Source organism: Hypanus sabinus, chromosome 9 (assembly GCF_030144855.1).
Source record: "Hypanus sabinus isolate sHypSab1 chromosome 9, sHypSab1.hap1, whole genome shotgun sequence".
Taxonomy (NCBI): Eukaryota; Metazoa; Chordata; class Chondrichthyes; order Myliobatiformes; family Dasyatidae; genus Hypanus; species Hypanus sabinus.
This window is the reverse complement of record NC_082714.1, coordinates 139,144,147-139,168,870: the sequence shown is the minus strand read 5'-3', so window position 1 is coordinate 139,168,870 and position 24,724 is coordinate 139,144,147. Positions and strand designations below refer to the sequence as shown.

Here is a 24,724-nt window from a genome sequence, read left to right as displayed (position 1 = left end):
AAGGGCCAGTAACATCATGAAGGATCCCCCCGCTCTGCTCATGGACTGTTTATCCCACTCCCAGAGAACAGACTATGTAGCATCCATGCCAGGACCACCAAACTCAAAAAAAAACAGTAACTTTCCCCAAGCAGTCGAGCTGATCCACCACAGCTTTACCACTTTCTGACGGAGTCACCTTAGGTACAGACACTCCTGTGCCTTGTGTCACTTTATACATAAAATCAATGCATACAAAGCCATCTTATGTATTTACATTTATTGTGTTCTGTGTCTTATGCAGCATGGGACCTGGAATTTCCTTTACAGGAAATGACATTGAACAATATTGAATGACACTCAGTGTGCAACTTGGACTCTGCTGCAAGTCCTGAAGCTGGTGCACTATCAGCACATCAACAAGCCATGAGTGCAGCTTCTGTGATGGCAAATCTTGTCCCAGTAGTACCCGTGAGGTAGTTAAAACTAAGAGCACTGTGCAGACAATTACAATTACAGATGAGTACAAAATAATGAAAAAGGGAGTCTCAGACTTCTAGAATCCAATACTAAAAATATCACAAGTACTGCAGGATTTCAGACAATTTTATGATAACAACATATTGAAATGAAGGCTGAATTTACTTAAACTAAACAGGTACTGTTTTTAATCATTTCCAATATAAATAACCCACCCAGTCAATATACTATTAGTAGCATACAGAGCCCTTTACTAAACAAGTTTTTAGAATGCCCGTATATTCTACTTGTTGCAAAATATTCAAACTCTTCTACAGATAACCCCACTGGATGCCAAAGTTCCCATGAATCGGAGGAAACCTATGTTGGACTATAATGGGCCAATTGCTATCCGCTCTACTGTAAAGCACACTACAAAAAAAAAATAAAAATGTAGCATATTACAGACAAGAACAGTCCCTGTTGGAAGAGTCAGAGCAGAAACAGGACCTTGGACCACTTTCTCCATGCCAATCAATGCAGCCACCTATACGAATCCCATTTACCCGCTTTAGGCAACAGTGTTCTATGCTTTGGCTGCTTAAGAGTTTGTCTGATTACTTAAATGGAGCATCTAAACAAGTTCTTAAATAGATTGGCTAGATGCAAGTGACTGCCTCTATCAGCACAGATGGCACAAAGAATTCGACCACTGCAAAAAAAATCTTCCTCAGATCGCCTCTGAACCTCAAATTAAACCTCTGCCCTCGACATTCCTGCCATGGCATTCCTCAGGGGTCAGTACTTTTCAAATTGCTTGTCAATGCTTCAGATAGTGGATCTGATGTGGCTTTGTGACAAAGTTTGCAGAATTACGAAGATAGGTGGAAGGGTTGATAGAACTGAGGAAAACAATGCAATTGCAGACAAATTGGAAGGATGGGGAAAAGAGTGGCAGATGGAATACAGTGCTGGGAAATGTAGAACAATGCATTCTGGTAAAAGGAACAATAGTGCAAAACTATTATCTAAATGGGGAGAAAATTCAAACATCAGAGGTGCAAATGGAAGTCCTCATGCAAGACTCCCAGAAGGTCAATTCACAGGTTGAGTCTGCAGTAAGGAAGGCAAATGCAATGTTGGCATTTATTTCAAGAATAGAATATAAAAACAAGCAGATAATGCCGAGCCTTTATAAGACATTATTCAGGCCTCACTAGGAGTACTGTCAACAGTTTTGGGCCCCTTATCTCAGAAAAGATGTGTTGTCATTGGAGAGAGTCCAGAGGAGGTACATGAGGATGATTCTGGGAATGAATGGCGTTAACATATGAGGAGCATTTGGTGAAGCCTGCACTCACTGTAATTTAGAAGAATACTTGGGGATCTCATTGAAACCTACCAAATATCGAAAGCACTGGATAAGGTGGTGGTGGAGAGGATGTTTCCTTTGGTGGGGGTATCCAGAACTAGAGGGCACAGCCCCAAAATTGAGGAGCAACCATTTAGAACAGAAGTAAGGATGAATTATTTTTTTTTAAGCCACAGAGTGGTGAACCTGTGGAATGCTTTCCACAGACTATGATGGAAACCAAGTTTGTGGGTATATTTAAAGCATAGGTTGATAGATTCCTGATTGGTCAGGGCATCAAGGGGAAATGGTGAGAGGGCAGGTGTATGGGGCTGAATGGGATCTGGGATCAGCCATGATGAAATGGTGAGCAGACTCGATGGGCTGAATGGCCTAATTCTGCTCCTAGGTCCTTTGAAAGAATTTTTACCACCAACCACCCCCTCCCCCCCAATTTTTCATATACCCATATCAGGTCACCAGTCAGCTTTCCCTGCTCCGGGGAAAACAAACCCCACCTGTCCAACAGCAACTAGTAAATGAAATACTCCAGTCCAGACAATATACTGAGAATCTACTCTGCAGCCACTCCAGCACAAGCAGCAGACTAATGGGCCAGATGTTCTGCTCCTGGGATTGGTTTGGAAGGAAGTAGAAAAGGTTAAGAGCTACTAAGATCACGACTGGAGGAGCAGCATAGTTGTTTATTTGAAGAGTTTGTCCCTTTTAACTTTGTGCACAAACTTCTCTATTCTATCACTCAGAGACTGAAGACGACAATGCAGCTAATACACTGAAATTAAAGACAGCATATTGCTCATTCCAGTCAAAGCCTTCATCTTCCTGAGACACTAAAAACGTAATCTTTTACTGGCATATCTAAAACATCGCACTGCAAAGGCATTCAAGTTAAACATCAAAAATACTGACAAATCATTCAGTTATCTGTCACAAGGGCACTCATTTGATTCTTCCCAGCATGGTAGTGATTATAAAGCTACGTGCTATTCTGGTCTTTACTGTAAACGACATGATGCTTAGCATATTTAAATGAAGGATAAAATGGCACACAATACTGGCACCACCAAATGCCAGCTCTCAAAAACAATAATGTACAAAATGTTATGGGAGAAAAGGGTCACTGTAACTCTTCACATTACTATTCTGTTGCTACAGAACACTACATTCCAATCTCCGGCTAAGTATACCCTTCTCACGACCCAATCATTACGTCCAACATTCATACTAAACATTTCATCATCAGTTCTGATTTTTTAAAAAAAGTTCAGCACTAAAACAATCAACAGGAACTTCTATTACATCTATATTTAACACTGTTTGCCCAAATGCAGGGGCTATAAATCACATTAGTATTAAAAATGCTGGAAATACAAAGCAAACCAAAGAACGGAACAGAAACATTAACCATTTCTTTTATCTAAAAGGCGCTGGGTATTTCTAGGATTTTTGTACTATTTCAGATTTCCAGCGTCTGCAGTGCATAGGAGTCTGACACGGCACATGAATTCCTATTTATAAAGTACATGCTGACAAATACATAACATGCATTAACAGAATACACTAATGAATCATGAGATTAGATAAAACATGCCACATATTAGCGTTAAAATATCGGTGAAATCGACGTGAGCTTTTATACTCGGTGTCCATCGCATAATCTTAAGTACAATATTGAGTGCATTTGAGCTAAATTATCTTAAAAGTATACAATATCAATCAATTGTAGTTACAGGAGTTCCATTCGGTTTACAATTAAGTGATGCGACAGGGGAAGGGAATGCATTCAATACCAATCCTCCTTAATGGAATGGACAGTCAAATGTTAAGAGTTCCAGACATTCTGTGACATAACATCAAGACCACGCCAGAGATTACTTTGGTTATCTCCGAAACCTGTTACGCCACACAGCGCAAAATTCATTTCTGACCGGGAACCACGTCTGCATTGCAATGGAATTCTTGGGAGTCTACAAAGCAGTCCAAACTAACTGAAGGGGAATGAGTCACTGCCAGAAAATAATACACTGCATATTACATTTCACCATAATGCAAGCCACGAAAAAAAAGGGAAAACAGCTTGAGTGTTTTTTTAAGTTGCTTAACGAATAGCCGACAACAGCAAAAAAAAACCCAGTCAAGAACAAGGACAAAAACACGTACGGATTAGTGATACTCATGTAAATACTACCCATTGGCATGATGCGCACAAAAATGCTTCCATGCATGTGTTTATATAAATGAATTAACATTAAAACAAAAAAAACAAGCACACCAACTTTAACCGGTCTTAAGAAACGATAGGGACGAATAAAAAAGAGTGAATTAGAAATCCTTGTAAGGAGGGAGGGGAGGATTAAAAGGAGACCCGTGTGCCCCGGAGGGTGACACACATGATAAACGTGCGCTGGATGAGCCTTGATTGCTCCATTTATTATTGTTCCAGGAGCCAGAGCCGAGCGCCCGCCCCCCATCGGGTCATGAACCCATTTCAGATGGCTCTGAATGGGGGAATGAAAATCTCAAACGCTCTTAGTTACCATGCGGGCAGCCTCAGCCCACGTGCGGTCCTTCTTCTTCTTCTGCTGCTTGTCTTTCATTTTCTCCCTCCCTCCTCCTCCTCTCCTGCTTCTTTGTTGCTCCTTGCAAAGGGAAAGATGCAGCAGAGAGCGTTGTGTCCGCGCCGCGCGTCGCACTGCGAACGCCGCCGTTCCAAAGCTGAAGGCCAACTGCGGGCGGGCCGGCGGCCGGGCGGTGCAATGGTCGGCTGCAACCGGGCGGACGCTGCTCACTCTGCGGATCCCGGGGCTCCTAGGCTACGCAAACGGCCATAATGAAAACAGGGCCAAAGGGCAACTGACGTCATTAGCCGCAGCAATTGTTGTTTTCTTCTTCACCTATTTTTTTTTGCAACTGATACCCTGAGAAACCCTGCGCGTTCAAAACATGCGGCGTTCCGCCCTCTTGAGCAATTTCTGTTTTTTTATACCCGAATCTTACGCCTCTTACTAACCCCCGAGGGGATGGGTGATTGAAGGAGGAGGGGGCGCATGTTGGGGCGAAAAAAAACGCTTTTTCTCTCGCGCGGTTGAATTATTGTTTAAAAGAAGCCGACAGTGCACCCTGGCGTTTGTAGTTCCGTTTGGAGGCGGCGCCCTTTGAGAAGGCTGCTGCTCCTCGGCGGTGGACTACAACGTCCGTGAGCCTCCAGGAAGAGCGGGCATGCGAGTCCGCGAGTGCCGGCTTCAAAAGGCCGACTCTGCCGCCCCGGGGCAAAGAGTGGTATTGCAGTAACGGGACAGCTTGGTGCATGTGAAGCGGAATTGGATCTTCCGCGAAATTAAAGAAACGTGCGATCTATTAGCCCTTACCCATCCCAAAATAGTTTTATATGCATAGCTTTTGTCATCAACTCCAAAAAAAACATACAAATTGTTCCACGAGTCCTCTAATTTCGGTCACTATTTTTCAACAATCTCCCTGTGAACGTTTTAATTAAACGAATGAAGTGTTGAATTTAAATTTTAAAAAAATAAAAGCAATAATAATAAATATAGTTCGAAAAATAATTATTATGAAAATCGTGGCACCTAGATTCGCAAAACTGAGTGACACGCAATATTCCTATTTCAATGTTCGGTGTCAACACTAGTGTCAATGTCTGTTTGCGATCTGTTTTATTAACATACAGTACCTTACTTCACTTGAACTAATTTAGAAACACAACTTTCAAGATCAAAGTATATCCTTTACCAAGCCTATTTAACATGCGTTCTAACTAAATAAACAAAATTATTATTCTATTAATGACGTGGATTTTTCTTAATTAGTTTGGTTTGAGAAAAAAATATCCATATTTAAAATCTTTATGGTAAAAGTATTATGCTTATCTAAATTCTGAAAGTTTACAACGTGATAAAAAAATAAAATTTTGAGAGAGTCAAGTTACATGTTAAAATTATATGGCAATTGTAAGTTTAATACATGAGTTGGAAATAGTAGGAAATGGTTTAAAGGTATCCAACAACTAGTGCAAAGTTGCCTATTTGTTGATCTTTCTACCCTATTGTCAGTGGCAGATTTAGGAAGAGCTTAAAACTTTTTAGAAAAAACTGTAAGTCACACTGATCTGTAAATTCAGACTGTTCTTTTATTTTGCAAGATGCTCTACATAAAGAACAAAAATCAAACTAAAGAAATATATTTTTGATTAAAACCAAGAATATTGGAAACCCTCAACCAAAACATGAAGCAACCTGGGTCATAACACTGTTGAATCTTTCCTCATATCTGCGATAATTAACTTTGTATGGATCAATAATAATTGTCCTTCCTTCTATATCTATCCAGAATATCTGTTCATTTGCAAAAATGCAATTGCCATCTACAAATGTTTCTTGATTACAGTATGTTGACATCCTTGGTTAATAGACATAATCCTCATGAATGACAACTTTCCACTTTACATAATGGTCCTGCTTAATTCTACCTTTCAGCCTCTGATGCAACTCAAACTGTAGTGAAATGGCTTTCATTACTCTAGTTTCTGCTCTATTTAGCTGTCACCTCTATTCCTTTGAGTGCTTCAAACTCTTCCACCCTCTTTCTCTCCTGAAAATCCTAGTTCTTCATTGCCTCAACACCAAATCAAAGTTTCTCAGTGATGTATCCTCAATTCCTCCCCCCCCCCCCCACAGCCACTGTGCTCAACCCCAGTGATTTCAACCTTCATCTCAAATTCATTTTGTGTTTGCAGAAATCCAGGGCTCCTGTAATCTCTTCCTTCATCCAAGTTCTTAATCATTATCATCATGTTGACCTTGCCTTCTCACCTGACCTCTCTATTTTTTTCTTATTTAAAATGAATTGAGAAAATGAGTGAACAGTGTAGCTAATCACTGTAGGATTTGCCTCCCATAAGTTTATTGGATAAAGTGGATGAGGCAAAGGGGTTCCTGTAATTTGTTCAGGACTCTTTCTAAGCCAGTTTATTAGGAAGTAGCTGCTACTGAGTGAGCTGCCCCAGACTGAACATGACAATCCCCTTCACCACAGGTGTTACCCCTCCCTGGACACCCCATACGCCCATGGAGAGTGAAGGTACAGAAGACATCGTGGTCACCCACTGCAACCAGGGATGACCCCAGTTTGTGACGCTTGTCCGTACCACTGGACCCAGGCTTCTGTGGTCGAGAGGGTGGAACTACCCCAGTGCAACAGCTTTTCCACTTCAAAAACTCTCCTGCACATCATCGGACACAGTGGACAACCACCATTTGCTACCGCATCTCATAATGGGGCATGAATCAGAAAAGATAAGGAAAAAAATAGTTTGGGTGCATCCAGAGATGAAATCATGTCAATGGAGGCAAGTCTCGTACGCCGGTAAGAAAGCGACTGAATCATTCTGTGCCAATGACTAAAACACAGCAGAAAGGGCATACAGCAGCACCAGCATGAAACTTGAGTTCCTTTCACCTTGCGAACATTAGTCAATAGTAATCATGTGCTTTAAAATCAGAAGTCAAAAGTGTGCTGGGGACAGGGTAAAGAATTGAAGAAAATCTTATTCTGAGGGACTGGGCTAGGGAAAATAAAGCAGACAATTACATACTGGCAAATAATGATACATGCAGTACAGGTGAGTTCATAAGGTAGTAAGGTCAGCATGGACAAGTTGGGTCATAGCCCTGCTTCCATGCTGTATAACTCTTTGACTCTATGACTAGAATAGCCATTTACACTGATATGAGTGAAAAACAAAATAATAAATTTCCTACTCTGAATAGAAAACAGTGAATAGTCAACACAGGTTTCAAAATATACAACTTCACTTACCATCCTCATAGTATGTGAGGTCATCCATTGGCTGGGGTCAACCAAGATGTTGGATCCCAACAGTCTATGTGACATGCAAGCCAGTACACAAGCCGGGGCAGTATAATACAGAGAGTAAGCTGCTGCCCGTGTAGCAGGCTCCCCCTTTCCGAGCAGTTGATGAATCCAAAGGAAGAGCAGAGACCGATACAGTTTGGCACCAGTGGCGTGGCAGGAGTTGCCAGTCACTATCAAACTCAATGTAGAACTGCTTCAGGAACTCCAGCTCTAGTTTTTTTCTCGGGTTTACCACAAAGTCTTCCCCATGACTGGGTCCAGCCCCAGGGCAGTGGAGGTTTGAGATCAGGGTTTTCCTTCTCCCAGAAGAACTGCCAACGATGGCTGATGAGCATTATCTGCCTAAAGTGACTGGTTTTAAGGTGCCAGTATCCTGCCTTTGCCCTTTCTCCTGTCGGTAGAAACAGTTCTGCTGGACTTAGTAACTAAGCCACACCTGAAGACCAGGAGCTGGACTTGGTTGTCAGAGGCTATTTGAGATGCACCGCATTAGGAACATTTAATAGGTAGTGGGAGCTTGTCCCCACTACCACCCCTGGGTATAAGAACCTAAAGGAACCCTGACCAACCAGTGGGTCATACCAGTGGGCTTAGAAATTAGTGGATTCATGGAGTTCAGGAGCTCAGAAGCAGCCCATTGGCCATGGCGACCAGCATTCCTATCTAAGCTATTTCATTTGTTTGTGATCTGATCCATATTTCTCTAAACTTTGACCTTGACCAGACATTTTATAGCATTGCCTCATATATTTTGGGCTTGGTTCTTTCTATTAACCTTGACAATTGCCTCCCTTGGTGGTTTACCTTGTACTTCCTGGTCCCCTGTGAGTAGAAAACTTTTGTCTTCATCTTCATCTCTTTGACCAAGGCTTCATCAGGAAATCTGGAAGCTCACTCTTGTTTGGCCATGGCTTCCATTTGTAGGGTAACGCTGAACAAATGCAGGCTAATCACAAAGTTAACCTCCACTTTGATGCTACAAAGCAAAGAAGAGCATTCTTCGTGCAGCTAGTTGCAGACATTGTGATTTTGTGTCCATCTTGTGCCAAAATGAGTGGGTCCAGTTTAGCTTCATGTTGCGAGCCAAGTACCAGCTTTCCAGTGCTGTTCTATTTAAAGCATTACACCTCAGAAAAAAATACCTTCCCATGGTGGAAAATCCAATAATCTTCAGTCTTCCCTTAAATATAATTCTTCTGATATTATGGATTTGGGTTTTTTGGATCCTGTCCACTAAGCCTTTGGCATTAATTTTTGATAACCAGAAACTTATGCTATATTCAACTTTAAAATGTGAGTACTATCTCCTTTCATCTTTGCGCTCTTGTTTAAACAATGTAGATCAACATCATCTTGGCTTTATCAAATGTTGCTGTTTCTGACTGTGCATGTTTCACATTGAACCCAGTGGGAGCCCAATGTCTATTTCAGCTCTGTCTTTCAATGCTTGATTGCCTTTTTGGAGTGCTTGTGTTGTAATTTTTGTTCTTCATCTGTGTATCATTTTACAGCTGGAATTCCAGGGTGGTGCCAAGGTCCTGGCTGTTAGTGAGCAGCTGCTGAAAATTTGGAACGGTGGATGAACACTCAGAGACGATGGTGCCAACTGGTAACAATAACATCGGAAGAGATTTTAAGGAAAATAATCAAGGGATTAAGAAGCAGACATCAAGTACCAAAATTTCTGGGTTACTCCCGGTGAGACATATCAGTGGGCTTAGAAATTTCTGGATTCATGGAGCTCAGAAGCAGCCCATTGGCCATGGCGACCAACATGCCTATCTAAGCTAATTCATTTGTTTGTGGTTTGACCGATATTCCTCTAAACTTCTCCTATCCACGTACCCATCTGGATGTTTTCTCAAACATAGTAATTCTACCTACCTCTACCATCTCCTCTGGTAGCTCATTCTAGATTCCCTTTGTGAGAAAAATTTGTTCTTCAGCTCACCATTAAATCTTTGTAAAGATAGTGCTGTTGAATGTGTGGAGTAGGGAGAGCTTCAAACCTCTGGGGCATTCTGAGCAGCTCTGTGGGAAGTGGCTTCCACCTCAACTACACCAGAACTTTATCCGCACTTACTTACTGCCTGTTATGGTGCTGGAGTTCAGGGCAGCAATCAAGATTCTCCATCATGTGTGTTGTTTCTGTAACAATTTAGTTTTTGACCAGTCAGAGTTGTTAGACCTGAGCTAAAACACACCCCACCTCCAAATCTGGAGGACCTATGGATCACTCTTAGTCTGGCCTTTACCCTTTAACCTGGGTGACCTTACCAAGAACTAAAGCCCTGCCTCCAGGCAGCATAGCTCTCCAGGTCATTGAAGCATGCAAGCCTTCAAACAATGACAAGGTTGTAATCTCCTTGGAAGCTTTATCCTGAAGGCCAGGTTTATTTGGATAACCAAAGGAAGCTTAAACTAGTTCAGCAAGAAATTGGGAAGCTGAGGATCGAAATTAAAATAGAGGGGTCAGAAATGGCAAAAATATTAGTGAGAGATCTTGAAAGGCAAAGGATAGTTTGTAAATCTAAAAAAAATGGAAGCTGAGTTTTTAAAATCGTACGTACCTACTGTGGTGAACAGTCTGGACATGCCCCTCCCCCCCCCCCCCCCCCCGCTGACTGCTCGTGTGGCTCCTCCCACAGACCCCTGTATAAAGGTGATTGGAGGCACTGCTCCTTCCTCAGTCTCCAGGATGCTGTGTGGTGGTCGCTTGATGCTTGTGTTTTCTTCCGGCCAATAAAAGCCTACCTTAACCCACGTCTCCGAGAGTTATTGATGGTGCATCACCTACTTCAAGGAATTTAGTGGAAAAGACAAATGCATTCAAGGCACTGCGAGAAGAAAAGGAAGTGTGATATTTTGCTTACTGCTGAAAGTGGCTTAAATATGTGTAGGATTAGCAATTCTACAGAACCATAAGGTTCAAAGTCCAAAGTAAATTTATTGTCAAAGTACATACTGTACATACATGTCACCATATACAACCCAGTGATTTGTTTTCTTGCAGGCATACACAGTAAATCCAAGCCACACAATAGAATCAATGAAAGATCGCACCCAACAGGGTAGACAAACAACTGTTGTATAAAAGACAACAAACTGTGCACATACAGAGAAAAAAATATTTAAATAAGCAATAGATATCAAGAACATGAGATAAAGAGTCCTTGAAAGTGAATACATAGGTTGTGGGAACATTTCAGCGATGGGGCAAGTAAAGTTGAGTGAAGTTATCCCCATTGGTTCAAGAGCCCGATGGTTGAGGAATAACAACTGTTCTTGAACCTGGTGGTGTGAGTACTGAGAATATTGTACCTTCTTCCTGACGACAGCAATGAGAATACAGCATAACCTGGGTGGTGGGATCACTGATGATGAATGCTGCTTTCCTGCAACAGTGCTCTGTGTCGATGTGTTTAATGGTGGAAAGGGCTCTACCCATGCTGTTTATACCAGGCTGTCTTGCAACTATTTAATATACTCTCCAACACACATCTATCTGTCTGTCAAAGTCTTAGATATCAAACCAAACCTTCACAAACTTCTAAGGAAGCAGATGTGCTGTCGTGCTTTCTTTGTAATTGCAGGTGCTCTGAAATGATAACACCAAGAAATTTCCAGTTGCTGACCCTCTCCACCTCTGATCCCCCGATGAGGACTGGCTCATGGACCTCTGGTTTCCTCCTTTGAAGTCAATAATCAGTTCCTTGGTCTTGCTGACAGTGAATGAGAGTTTGTCGTTGTGGCACCGTTCAGCTAGATTTTCAATCTCCCTTCTCTATACTCATTCATCACCACCTTTGATTTGTCCAATGACATTAGTGTAATCAGCAAGCTTAAAAATGCTATTGGAGCAGTGCTTAGTCACACGGTCATAAGTATAAGGAGAGTAGAGCAAAGGGCTAAGCACGCAGTCCTGAGATAGACCTGTGCTGATGGAGATTATGGAGGAGATGTTGTTGCCAATCCAAACTGACTGGGGTCTGCAATTGAGGAAATCAAGGAACCAACTGCACAAAAAAGTATTTTGGCTTATTAATTAGTTTTGAGGGGAGGATAGTATTGAATGCTAAGCTGTAGTGGATAAAATGCATCCTGATGCACGCGTCTTTGCTGTCCAGATGTTCCAGGGTTGAGAGAACAGCCAATGAAATGGCATCTGCAATGGACCTGTTGTGCTGGCGGGTAAATTGGACTGGATCCAATTTGCTTCTCAGGTAGGAGTTGATAGGTCAAAACATTGCATCGCTTGGATGTAAGTGTGCTGAACGATAGCCATTGAGGCAGATGACCATGTTCTTTTTTGGCACCAGTATAACTGAAAGTTCATAGACAGGTCAGAAATGTGGTTAAAAGGGCATTCAACATGCTTTGCTTTAATAGCCACCATATTAAATATTAAAGCAGGGAGCTAATGCTATTGATAGATCACAGCCTGAGTCAGGCTAACTCCTATTGACATCAATGGATCTGGGGTTGCGAGGGTGGACAGCTTTAAGTTCCTCGGCCTCCACATCACCGAGGACCTCACGTGCTCTGTACAGCGCCCCTTTCGCCTCAGGTGGTTGAAGAAGTTTGACAGGAGTCTCCAAATCCTAAGAACTTTCTACAGGGGCATAATTGAGAGCATCCTGACTGGCTGCATCACTGCCTGGTATGGGAATTGTACTTCCCTCAATCACAGGACTCTGCAGAGAGTGGTGCGGACAGCCCAGCACATCTGTTGATGTGAACTTACCACTATTCTGTATATCTACAAAGACAGGTGCATAAAGAGGGCCCGAAGGATCATTGGGGACCCGAGTCACTCCAATCACAAGCTGTTCCAGCTGCTACCATCCAGGAAACGGTACCATAACATTAAAGTCAGGACCAGCAGGCTCTGGGACAGCTTCTTCCACCAGGCCACCTGACTGATTAATTTACGCTGATACGATTGTATTTCTATGCTATGTTGACTGTCCTGTTGTACATACTATTTATTATTAAAAATTACTATAAATTGCACATTGTGTATTTAGATGGAGACATAATGTAAAGATTTTTACTCCGCATGTATGTGAAGGATTTAAGAAATAAAGTTAATTCAATTCAATTGTTCTCATCATTATGTTTTATGAAAAATATGATTATACTGGAGAGCATGCAGAAAAGAATCACAAGGACATTACCAAGATTGGAAAATTGGATCAGCAAGGGTTTCTTTCTTTGAAACGATGAAGTTAAGAGGAGAATTAATTGAGGTGCAGAAACTTGTGAGGCATCCACATGGATTAAATGGGAAGTGCCCAGTGCAAAAGGGTCCAAAACCAAAGGGCATTGTTTTATAATAACCTGCAGGATGCATGAAGTTGAACAAGGCTGGATAACTGTTAGTTTCCACTGGCACAGACAGGATGACAGGGTTGAGTTAAAAATGGCTCCGTCTGCACAGTGAATTTTTTTTTTGATTCTGTAAGTCTGTAATAAATTGAAGTTTCCTCTGTTCTGGCCATTGTGACTTTTTGCTTAACTTTTTGGTCTATAATCTTTTGGTTTACGATTTTCCAATTCCATTCCACCTCCTTGACTGTTATCATGTGGTGCCTTAGGAAGGATGCATCATTAAGAATCCCCAATACCCAGGACGAGCCCTCTTCACACTGTTACTGTCAGGAAGGAGGTACATAAGCCTGAAGGCACACAGTCAGTGATTAAGGAACAGCTTCTTCCCCTCTGCCATCTGATTTCTAAATGGACATTGCACCCATGAACACTACCTCACTACTGTATTATTTCTCTTATTTTGCACTATAACTTAATTGTTTAATATATATATATACTTAATGTAACCCAATTTTTTCTCTATGTTTATTTATCATGTATTGTATTTTACTGCTGCCGTGAAGTTAACAAATTTCACAACTTATGCTGGTCATATTAGATCTGATTCTGATTCTGTGAATTTAATCACTTTGCACTGAGTTGCACCATTATGAATATGATTGAGCTTCTTGAACACTGTTGTAGCTATACCATGCATCTAACTATTCCATACCCATTCCAAATGTTAAAGTAATGAATGGACGTGTTTACATTGAACCACCCTATACAGAGTGTTCGGCCTCTGCAGTTCTCTTGTAACTACCAGCCTGGTTAAGATTTAGGTCTACCATGAACCCAAGTTATTAATGAGGGACTCAGCAGCAGGTCAAGAAAAGGCAGTGGGATTTCCCTTGTAGCAGATTTTCACTTGCTACCTGCCACTTGTCATCGCAAGTCTGGAAGTTCCCCAGGTCAGCAGGCAGGAACTGACATGAATAAGGATAAATGTCGTGGAATTAGTAAAGAAAAAGATATTCATGAACGTGATAGGAGTGATAACATTTTCATTGATTAAAATTCAATACATTTAACTTCCAACGTTGCTTTTGTAGTTTTAACAAATTCCTGATGAAACATTTTGAGCAAATGGCTTTGGTTCATTGGCCACACTCTGAAGAATCTCGAATTCCAAAGTAAAATTTGCATTCTACAGTTTACATTGTACACAATCTACAGTGAAAACCAAATAAGATGTTTTTGGTAATAAAAGGCAATGATCTTGGCAATGAACCTTTATCAATCTATGAGGTTTATCAATTTATCAATCTATGAGGTTTACGATTAGCACCTCCAGAAATTTTATGACTAAAAGTCTGACTTCAGATAATACAAACTTTCAATTAGCAGACAGCAATTGGAGAGTCATGTTGCTCTGGTAACCAATGTATTGGTTAATAGTACAAGTTATATGCTATTGTCCTGCCAGGGCAGAAAGATTTATTAGAGTCAGCCTATATTTGACAAGCCATGTTACCTTGAACCCTGGTTAATAAAATACCTCCCTGGACTGAGTCTCTCTGAGTATTGTCTACATCGTACTCAAAGGCAATGTGTGGCAGGAATGGCAAAGTGTTTTTTTATTATTGCTCATTACAATATTTTACAAACAATTTAACTAATATGGGAAAAACAAACCTTAAGAAAGACAAGGTCTCTTTTTTTTTAGCTTGTATCTATTTGGTTTATCATATTTTTTTGATATTCAGTATGTTTTTCTGAAGAGTTGGGCATTTCCGTTTACCTAAGTATCCCGAATGCTAGAGTTGTTACACTTATAAGCATAATCAAAGGCAGCTAAGATTGATTACAAAGTGGAATTCTTAGAGGATTTGAATACTGGTAGAGAACAAATTTAGTATCCCAGTGAAACAGCCAGTAATTGTTAGCTGGTGGTGTACAATAAGCCAAAGAACACTAATTCTGATAGTTTGCAATTTCCAGGATTAGCTTATTTGAATAAGTAGCAGTAATTCCCTGCACAACTTTGGCCGCATGCCAGGTTCTCACCTAATAATAGTGGAAACTCTGGCTTGTGATGCAAGGGTGCACTCTGGTAAAAGTAAGTGGCTGACTATCGTGGCAAATTGCTTTTCAACTTTCATAATAAGTTATAAAATTCACTGCCTTTGCCAAGATTAAAAATTATGAACTAAGATTCAAATAAAAATAAATAAACAAACACTTATAGTCCCCTAATGGACAGGATGGAATAGCTTCTTGATGGAGCTACTATATAAAATGAATGAAAGAAGGGCTTGCCCCAGCAATTCCGATGAACAACAGTGCAGAAGGGGTGTTGGGAAGTTGTGACCAGGTTCCAGTTACCTGTGAGACTTGAGAAAAGAAGTAAAGAGCTTCAACTAACTTTTACTTTATTTCTATGAAAGTATAATTAATCATTACAAAACTTCTGACACACAGACTGACTTTAAGTTTGGATAGATGTCTGTCAAGTGAGGGTGCTGCTGATGTCAGCAAGATGTATTGAAATGTACTAGATGATACAAGGATTACTCAGCAAAGTATTTTAGTCCGGGAAGCCATTCTTGACATTACAGTCAAGAAATTCAAATGTGCTGCAAAGTCCAGTTTCAGGATCACAGGAAGCAATCCCTCCAGATCAATGAACAGGTCCAAGGCCAATTTACATTTGAATTGACTATCTTAAGGCAACAAATCACATACACCTGTTACACATCCCAGGTACAACATCAAAACAAGAAAAAAAGTCATTCACTTTCAGTATCTGGGTATCTTTGACAAGACTAGCACTTAGCTCCTTATCCTTGAAATCAATGATTTACTAGATCATTCCAAAGAGGGGAACTTGTGGTCAGATCAGCAACAGTGGACTTCATAACTGGGAAAATATAGAGTTTTTAATTGCTGGGGAAGTGAAAAATATGCAGCTTGATTTGACTATCGAAACTGATTAATATTCTGCTGTTCATTTTAACTTAAAGTACTACCTTATCTGTGAGCTGCTGTATTCCTTTCCACCTTCTCAAGTGAAAAATCTTCCTATGAATGCAGGGAGCTGAGTTCATGGGCCCGCTGTTCCTCTATACGTGAAAGTGCTATGGAATCCTTAACATTGCCCAGAAGGCAGGTTTGGAGCTATACAAATGGGTAAATGAAAACAAAAGGAGAATCATTTTCCAACTCCGAAGATGCGTTACTTGAGGGTTAAATATCATGTCTTTTCTTCATTGGTAACCATTGCACAACTCGCAGACTGTTTAAACAGTGCTCATGAGCTGAGGGCTATCAACCATCATGACAATTAGTGTTAGATGTACAGCCTGTTTCATTCTGAAGTCAGCTTGAGGTTTGGCGAGGAGTGGGACATGGTGCGAGAACTGTAAACTATTGCTAATGGTTAAAATTAAAATGATCTTCTGCAGCAAAATCAGGAAGGTATGCTCTAAGTTTAAATAAGAAGCAAGTCCCTACTCTTTTTATGAGTATTAGATGAATCATATTTTGAAACTGAGCATGAATCATACACTGAATTTTCAATAGGACTGAGTCAAGCAATTTGCTATTTAGATTTCATAATGACTAGGATAATGGTGCAATCCAGATACATTTTATTAATGATCAGATAGCTGAATTGAAATATAAGTGCTCGGCCTGATTGATCTTGACACTTAATTATCTGGGCATATTGTGTGCACCTATTAAACCATTCTTCCCTCCACTCTTGCAGTTCAGTACAGTGCATTGCTTATTATATCTGGAGTACACAGGATGTAAGATAAAGATGGAAGAAAAGATATGCTCATACCCTCATCACTGGCTGCTCCACCAGCTTCTGCTCACTGAGATGCCAAAATGCAAAATAGTGCTACATTGATGGGTGCAATTATAATAAAAAACTTTCTGGAGGAGGAAAACTGTCTTTCAATGAGCATGCTCATTGATGTTCACTAGAAGATACTTCCAGCAGTTATTGTGGAGTCTGTGACCTGTATAAACAGAGCAAGAGTTGGGAAAACTCGACAACATAACCTAAAGAATTATTACATAATTTCTGCACCGGAGTGTGTCAGAATATCGAATACAGAGCTAGAGCAAAACAGAAACCAAAGTTATGAGATGGGAAAAAAGTGCGGATTAAGAGACAAAATAATATTGTAAATGAAGTCTTCAAATACAATAAAAATATCAGGGAGTAGAAATTCATTTACAGTGGCAGATAATTTGTCAGTATTTATGACATTATTCACAGAACTGGATAGCACAGAAGTGAGCCCTTCCATCCTCATCTTGTCCATCTACGCTAATCCCATTTGTCTGTATAAGAAGCCCCATATACCTCCTTGCCTTTCCAGTCTAAGTTCTAGTCCAATTGCCCTATAAATGTTGCATATGTAGCCACCTCTACCACCTCCTTTGGTAACTCATTCCAGATAGCCACCTCTTCTCCATGTGGAAAACATGCTCTTTTAAATAGCAATCCTCTCACCTTAAATCTGTGCCCTCTGGTTTTAGACAACTTACCCTGGGGAAAAGATGTCTGACTGCAACCCTTATAATTTTATAAGCCTCTGTAAAGTCACACCCCAACCTTTTATATTCCAGTGAGAATAACCAAGCCTATCTAAAACAAAGCACATAAAGCTCAGAAAGTCAGGCAGCATCTGTGGAGGGAAATAAACAGGTGATGTTTTGGGCCAAATCCCTTCATCCAGACTGAAAACTGATCCTGCACTTTGTGTGTTTGCTCAACATTTCCATCATCTGCAGAATCTCTTGTGTCTCCAGCTGATCCAATCTCACCTTCTGACTATAGCCCTCCATTCTAGGAAATATCTGGTGATATTTTTCTGCACACTTTTTATTGCTCTGCTAGTGTGATGATTAGAACTATACACAATACTTCCAACCAATGTTTTGTACAACTGCAAAATGACATCCCAACTTTTGTACTCAATACCCCAGACTATAAAACCTGGTAGAGCTAAGAATTTCTTCACTACCCTATCTACCTGTGTCACCACTTTTAGCAAGCAATGGACTTACACCCCAAAGTCCCACTGTATCTCAAAGCACTTGAGATTACTGTCACTTACTCCACATATCCTACAAGAGTTTGACTTCCCAAAATGTATTACCTCACATTTCTCTCATTTAAATTCCATCTGCTACTGCTCTGCCAAGCTTTCCGGCTGATCAAGGTCTCACTGTATCCTCAATCTACTGTGCTATTTACAATTCGGCACAGACTAGATGGGCTGAAGAGCCTGTTTCTGTGCTGTTGTGTTCCATGATTCCATGAATCGAATTGAATCAATTTTCTGTTGCCTGAAAACTTACCCATCAGACTACTAAGTACGTTCTCATGAAAAGAGTATTTGTATTGAATGGAGATGACCTATCTATTTTGGTATATTTAGGGCACAGACCTCATGTAAGCACATTTATGCCTCTCCATTCCATATGCTTCAAAGCTTGATGAGGTAGCACTCTCATACTGCTTCTGAAGGAGCAATGCCTCCACAACTTCCTCGTTTACGCAATTGACTGCATGATTATATTCACTGGAAGCTGCTGTTCATTTTGCAGAATAATTATGTGAATGTGGCTCATTTCACTGCTATTTCTATCTACTTCAAAGAAAAAGTCTATTGTATCAATGACGTAAAACGGCACCTATTAAAATTGTGAATAATTATGCTCTTTTAGAATTGTATGAAACTGATATCAGAAGCACTGACTCTGAGTTTCTATTGTTGCTTTTGTACTTTGAAAACAATAGTTACTTTTTATAGCTAAATTTAAGACAGGATGAACATCACCCAGCAAACTGCCTTTTCCAAAAGCTCTCTTCTGGCAAGCACTGTAGGGCTATTAAAACAAGAACTTTGTGCCATCTTAATAGCTTCTTCCCCATGGCAGCTAACCTGATCAAATAGTTAACTCCACTTACCCCACTCAGGGACTGCACTGCACTATAAACACTTTAAACCTCTTTTTATAATGCTGCTTACATTGTAAATACATGCTGGTATCCATGTCTACTCAGTGGCCACATTACTGGGTACTGGAGAGTGGCCCTCTGCTGTTGTAGCTCATCCTTTCAAGGCTTGAGGTGTTGTGCATTCAGAGATGCAATGCAGAATTATTTCAATTTCTGTAGCCTTCCTGTCCGCTGAACTCTCTCAGTAACAAGACTTTTTTGCCCACAGAACTACCACTCACTAGATGTTTTATTGTTTATCACACCAACTTCTGTAAAGTGTAGAATCTGTTGTGTGGCAAAATCCCAGGAAATCAGCAGTTCTTGAGATACTCAATTCACCCCATCTGGCACCCACAATTATTCTACAGTCAAAGTCACTTCCCCATTTTGATGTTTGGTCTGAACAATAACTGAACCCCTTGGCCATGCCTACATGCTTTTATGCATTGAGTTGCTGCCACATGATTGGCTGATAAGGTGTACCTAATAAAATGACCACTGAGTGTATTTTTCTGATTGTTGAATGTCGTTTTTTTGTTACGTGCTGTGCCACAGTAAATTCATAATATATGAATATGGCAAATAAAGTTGATCCTTGTCACCTGACATTAAACGTTTTGTAAAGAAATGAATGTGTCAGAATAATAACAATGTGACTGCAGTGCTGTAAGATCTCCATAATAGACTTGGAGACATTATGTTGCACTATCACCAAAACAGATGGGTAAATAAAATTCTATTAACATATTGAGCAAATTTATATATAGTTAGTATCAGTAAGCATAAACAGACTTTTTTTCTTTAAAAAGTCTAGTTCTGAAAATTTTTTCTATGCTGAAAATCTGCCAACCTTACTTGGTCAAGCTCACAATAAAACCTACTCTCTGAAATAGCCAAAGAAGGACAGGTAGGGATGGAGAACAAGTACTAACCTTGCCAGTGACATGCATGTAATGTAAATGGATTGTTGTATATGTAATATTTCAATAACATTTGAGTAATCTTGTACATTACTCAAGTTAAACCCACATGCCCGGTCTCTGTGTATCCCGTTGGATTGGTTTAATGTTTTGAAGTTACAAAACATTACATGAACAACAGAAACAATGTTTATGAATGTCAAAGTAATCTATAAAGTATTTCAATAGTATTGTTCATCAAATACCTCAGTGTAGGTGGATCATTCAAATCCATCAGAAAGTGGAGACTTGTTTACTTAAGGGATGGAGGAAGGGAATAGGGCGTTTGCCTGTAGCCAGGAAACCTGCAAATGCCAGTTGATGTCTTGCCATATTTAACAGCTGCACTTCATTAAAATTTGTTTACTTCATTTCCCATCCAACAGCATGCGGGATTGAAAACCGACTAGCTGTTGGAAAGGCCATAACAGAGACCATAACAATCGATTCAAATTTGTTTTAATCCTAGTAAGGTTGATGGACTTGGAACATGGATCAGTGTGTGAAACTATGGCGTTGTGGCCATAACAGAAACTTCATTGAGAGAGGGTAGTAAAGAATGCTTAATGGTCCAGGGTTTCAATGTTTTAGAAACGACAGAGAAGGAGGTACAAGAGTAAGGCACTATTAATCAGGATTGATATCACCAGCAGCACTTAAGAGAGACTAGATGGAGGGCTCACCTATTGAATCTATATGGGTAGAGCTCAAAATTAAGAAAGCAGCAATCATTGTAATGGGATTATATATCAACACACCACCCCCTCATTCCACAGCTATAGAGATATTGATGAACAGGTATGCAAGCAGGCTAGGGAAAGGTGTTAAATAACAGCAATGTTATAGTGGGTAACTTGTCTTCCCTAATATAGACAGGGACCTTCATAGTGCAGGAGGTTTAGATGGAGCAGAATTTGTTAGGTGCATCCTGGTGGGTTTCTTTAATCAATATACTGGGCCTGGTATTGGCCAGTGAGCATGGCCAGGCTGACATTTCAGTGGGAAAACAATTAGAGAACAGTGATCACAACTCCTCAAACTTTAAAACAGCTACTGTATATTAAAGGGTAAGTGCAGAACTTGTGGGGGAATATTCAATTGGAGCAGGGAAAATTATGAGAGTATAAGTCATGGACTAGGGAGAGTTAACTGGGAACAGCTGCTTTTGGGCAAATCCACATCTGGGATGTGGACGGTATATAAAGACCAAAAGGCATATACTTATGTTCCAGTAAAAAGGAAAGTCAATAATGGCAAGGGAAAGCAACCTTGGATGTTGACAGCAGAGGTGAATTTAGTCAAAAAGAAATAGGAAGCTTATGTAAGGTTTAAAAAGCTAATATCAAACAGATCTCTTGAGCATTATAAAAAAGACAGAAAAAACTCAAGAAGGGAATTAGAAGGAGCCAAGAAAGGTCCTTAGAAAGCAGGATTAAAGAGAATCCCCGGGCAAGAGGGTAACTAGAGAACAGGTTGGGAACATGTGCTTGTAGTCAAAGCATGTGGGCAAGGCCCTAAATGAGTTCTTTGCATCTGTATTTAGCAAGGAGAGGGACCTGCGGATACCTCCAGATCTTGCGTGTTGCTCCAGATTCCAGAACACCTGCAGACCCTGTGCTTTATCGCTTGGTGCACTGTGCAGTTTAACCGCAATGCGAAATAAAGCGCCGATGAACACCGGAGACAAAGTGTAACTTGCACAAATTTTGCAGATTTTCCTCTTCTGTGAGGCGGTATGTCTTCCAGCTTAATATTCCAACTTTTTTATGAGTAGAATGCATCAGTGTGCAGAGTATATCTCAATGCTTTAAAAAAACTGTGAAACATTTTCTTAGTTATTTGATATAAATATGTGAATCTTAGAAATATGAAAGAAAAATTCTGTTGTTTCTCCTACTGCCTTAATATATTCTTTGTAATCTTTGGTATGGATCACTGCAAGATAAGTTAATAGATAAAATAACAGTAATAAAATACAGTTCAAAATTTTACATTAAAAAGCATTGCAATGTTCAAGATACATTTTAAAATACATTCCATCCCTTTCCTACAACAACTATTAAAACTTAGTTGGTATAAAAGTTAAAGACACCATGAAGAAAATATTCATAGAAATATATCTTACTTCAATTGTCTGGAGGTATGTCAGAACTGAAACATGTTTCCTTTTTGTGGCCTCTCCAACCGAAATTGTACTGTTGACATTTATAGCAATAGTGCATTTAGAAGCTGCCTTTGTAAACGAACAGGAAGCAGATGCTCGACGCAAGAACTGGAAGGCTACAATGGCCATCTTGCCCAGATGAAAGGCTTCATGCATTGTAAGGTCATCCGAGGTTCAATATTCATGCATAGAAACCACCATTGCCGTGTCACGAGCAGGAAAGGTGTAATGTGGATGGCAGGCTTCGACAGGAAAGTGCAACTGACATTTTTATTAAAGCCCACAGTAATAAATCCTGTTAAAACACAGTTTGCACTTTGTTATGTGTAATTTCTCATTATAAAGGCTAACCAATTATTCTTTAATGTACAACAGTTTTCTCAACAGCATGGAATATTAGAGTACAAGTATGATTTTCTTAATTTGTTTCCCTGGCAACATTAAGAGAATGGATATGTTATCTTTACACCTAGAAGTGTAGTAAGTAAGTATAATATGTGATTTTAAATTAACAAGTATTATTTCTAAAACTGAAAGATCACCACACAAAACCTAAACTGAGGAAACTGAATTGTAATTTTAGGATTGTGTGGCCTGGATTTTCTGCTGAGATCTGGCTGCTTTCAGGCACTCAAAAACGGCACAATGACAAAAGGGACAGGAAGGGTGGCACCAAATCTCACCCCTACATTGGGCTTCCAGACTTTTCCTTCCTCCTCGTCTCCCACAACAGCAATATTAGTTGTCTTGCTTGGCAAGATCAGCTGAGGAGATAGCTGGGTTTGAAAAGACAACTGTCCTGCAGGTATACTGACAACACACAATAGAATTGCCAGTTGGTACTGGTCAGGAGATAATGATCTCTTCTGTTGTCAGTAACAAAATATACTCAAGCCAGGTTGGTACTTGGATCACCTAGGAATGCTAGGTGCTGTAAGAGAAGACAGAATTACCATATGCACAAAAGTTTCTGCAGGTGAAGAATCTGCAGAATCTTTTGTGCATAAGGTAATTTGTTGGAGTAGCCAGGCTTTGACTCAACAGGCTAAGGCAAGAACAGGCACAGGTTAATACTTAAGCTTGAGAAGTTAAGAGGTATAATGAATGTTGGCAGGATGCTGGTTAAGGTAGTGGAATGCTCCTCCTGTGAGATGTGGGATTTCAAGATATCTAACAGTCTCCCTAATGACTACATCTGCAGGAAGTGCATCCAACTTCAGCTCCTGACTGACAAGGTCAAGGAACTGGAGCTGGAGCTGGATGCACTCAGCCTCATCCAGGAGATGAGCTTTTACTGAGGCGGTCACACCTAGAGTTCGGGCTTCAAATAGTAGATGGGTGACCACCAGGAGAAGTAAGGGGAGTAAGCAGTCAATACAAAATTCCCCTCATAGACATTCCCATTAGCAATGTGTACTCTTTTGGATACTCCTGGGGGAATGACCTATCAAGGCACTCCATCAACAGCCAAACCAGTAGCACTATGGCTGGCTCTGTGGCTGAGGAGGTAAGGATAAATTCAGGCAGAGCAGTAGTGATAGGATACTCAACAGTTTGAGGGACAGTTAGGAGAGTCTATGGCCACAAAAGAGACACCAAGATGGTGTGATGCCTCCCAAGTGCTAAGTTGAATAGCCCGAGGTTGTGGTGCACATTGGCATCAAAGACATAGGTAGAAAGGGGGAAGAGATGAGTGGAGGGAGTTAGAGAAGAGACTGAAGAGCTGGACCTCCAAGGTAGTAATCTCTGGATTACTTCCAGTACCATGTGCTAGTCAATGCAGGAATAGAATGATCATGCAGACAAATGAGTGATTGAGGTAGTGGTACAGGGGGCAGGGTTTCAGATTTCTGAATAATTGGGATCTCATTTGGGGAAGGTATGACCTGTACAAAAAGGATGAGTTACACCAGAAGCTGAGAAGGACAAATATCCTTGCGGGCAGATTTGTTAGAGCTGTTGGGCAGGATTTAAACAAATTTGGCAGGGGGAAGGGAACCAAAGTGATAGGACCAAGGATAAGGCAGTTGGTATAAAGTCAATGCAGTATGTATTGAGACTGAGGAAGGATAGGCAGATGATAGAGCAAATTTGCAGTCAGTGGGATGAATTGCAGTGTAACATGGGGACAAAATCAAAAAGAGTGATGCATACAGGACTGAAGGTGTTGTATTTGAATGCATGCAGTATACAGAATAAGGCAGATGATCTTGTGGCAAGCGTAGGTAGAGACTGGCAGGTATGATGTGGGCATCACAGAGTCATGGATGAAGGAAGATCATAGTTGGGAACTGAGCATCCAGTGATACATCTTGAATTGAAAGGATAAGAAGATAGACAGAGCAATGGGGTGGCTCTGTTGGTTAAAAAAAAAAGAAACTAAATCCTTAGAAAGGGGTGACATAGGATCGGAAGATGTAGAATCCTATTGGGTATAGTGAAGAAACTACAAAAAGACCCTGATGGGAGATATATACAGGCCTCCAAACAGTAGTCAGAATGTGGGCTACAATTTACAACAGGAGATAGAAAGGACATGTAATAAAGTTAATGTCACAATAGAC

General features: G+C 40.5%; 1 protein-coding gene across 3 annotated transcripts in view; it reads right to left on the bottom strand.

The window, feature by feature from the left end:
- Positions 1 to 4,823, bottom strand: part of LOC132399854 (polycomb group protein ASXL1-like) — a 90,626-nt gene extending 85,803 nt beyond the window's left edge. The window contains exon 1 of one of the 3 annotated variants that reach the window (XM_059980689.1): positions 4,348 to 4,823. In XM_059980689.1, the coding sequence (XP_059836672.1) occupies positions 4,348 to 4,407 (60 nt within the window). In that variant the 5' untranslated portion in view covers positions 4,408 to 4,823. The remainder of the gene's footprint in view (positions 1 to 4,347) is intronic. The other 2 variants (XM_059980688.1, XM_059980686.1) reach the window with 2 other exon arrangements.
- Between the last annotated feature and the right edge of the window lie 19,901 nt (positions 4,824 to 24,724).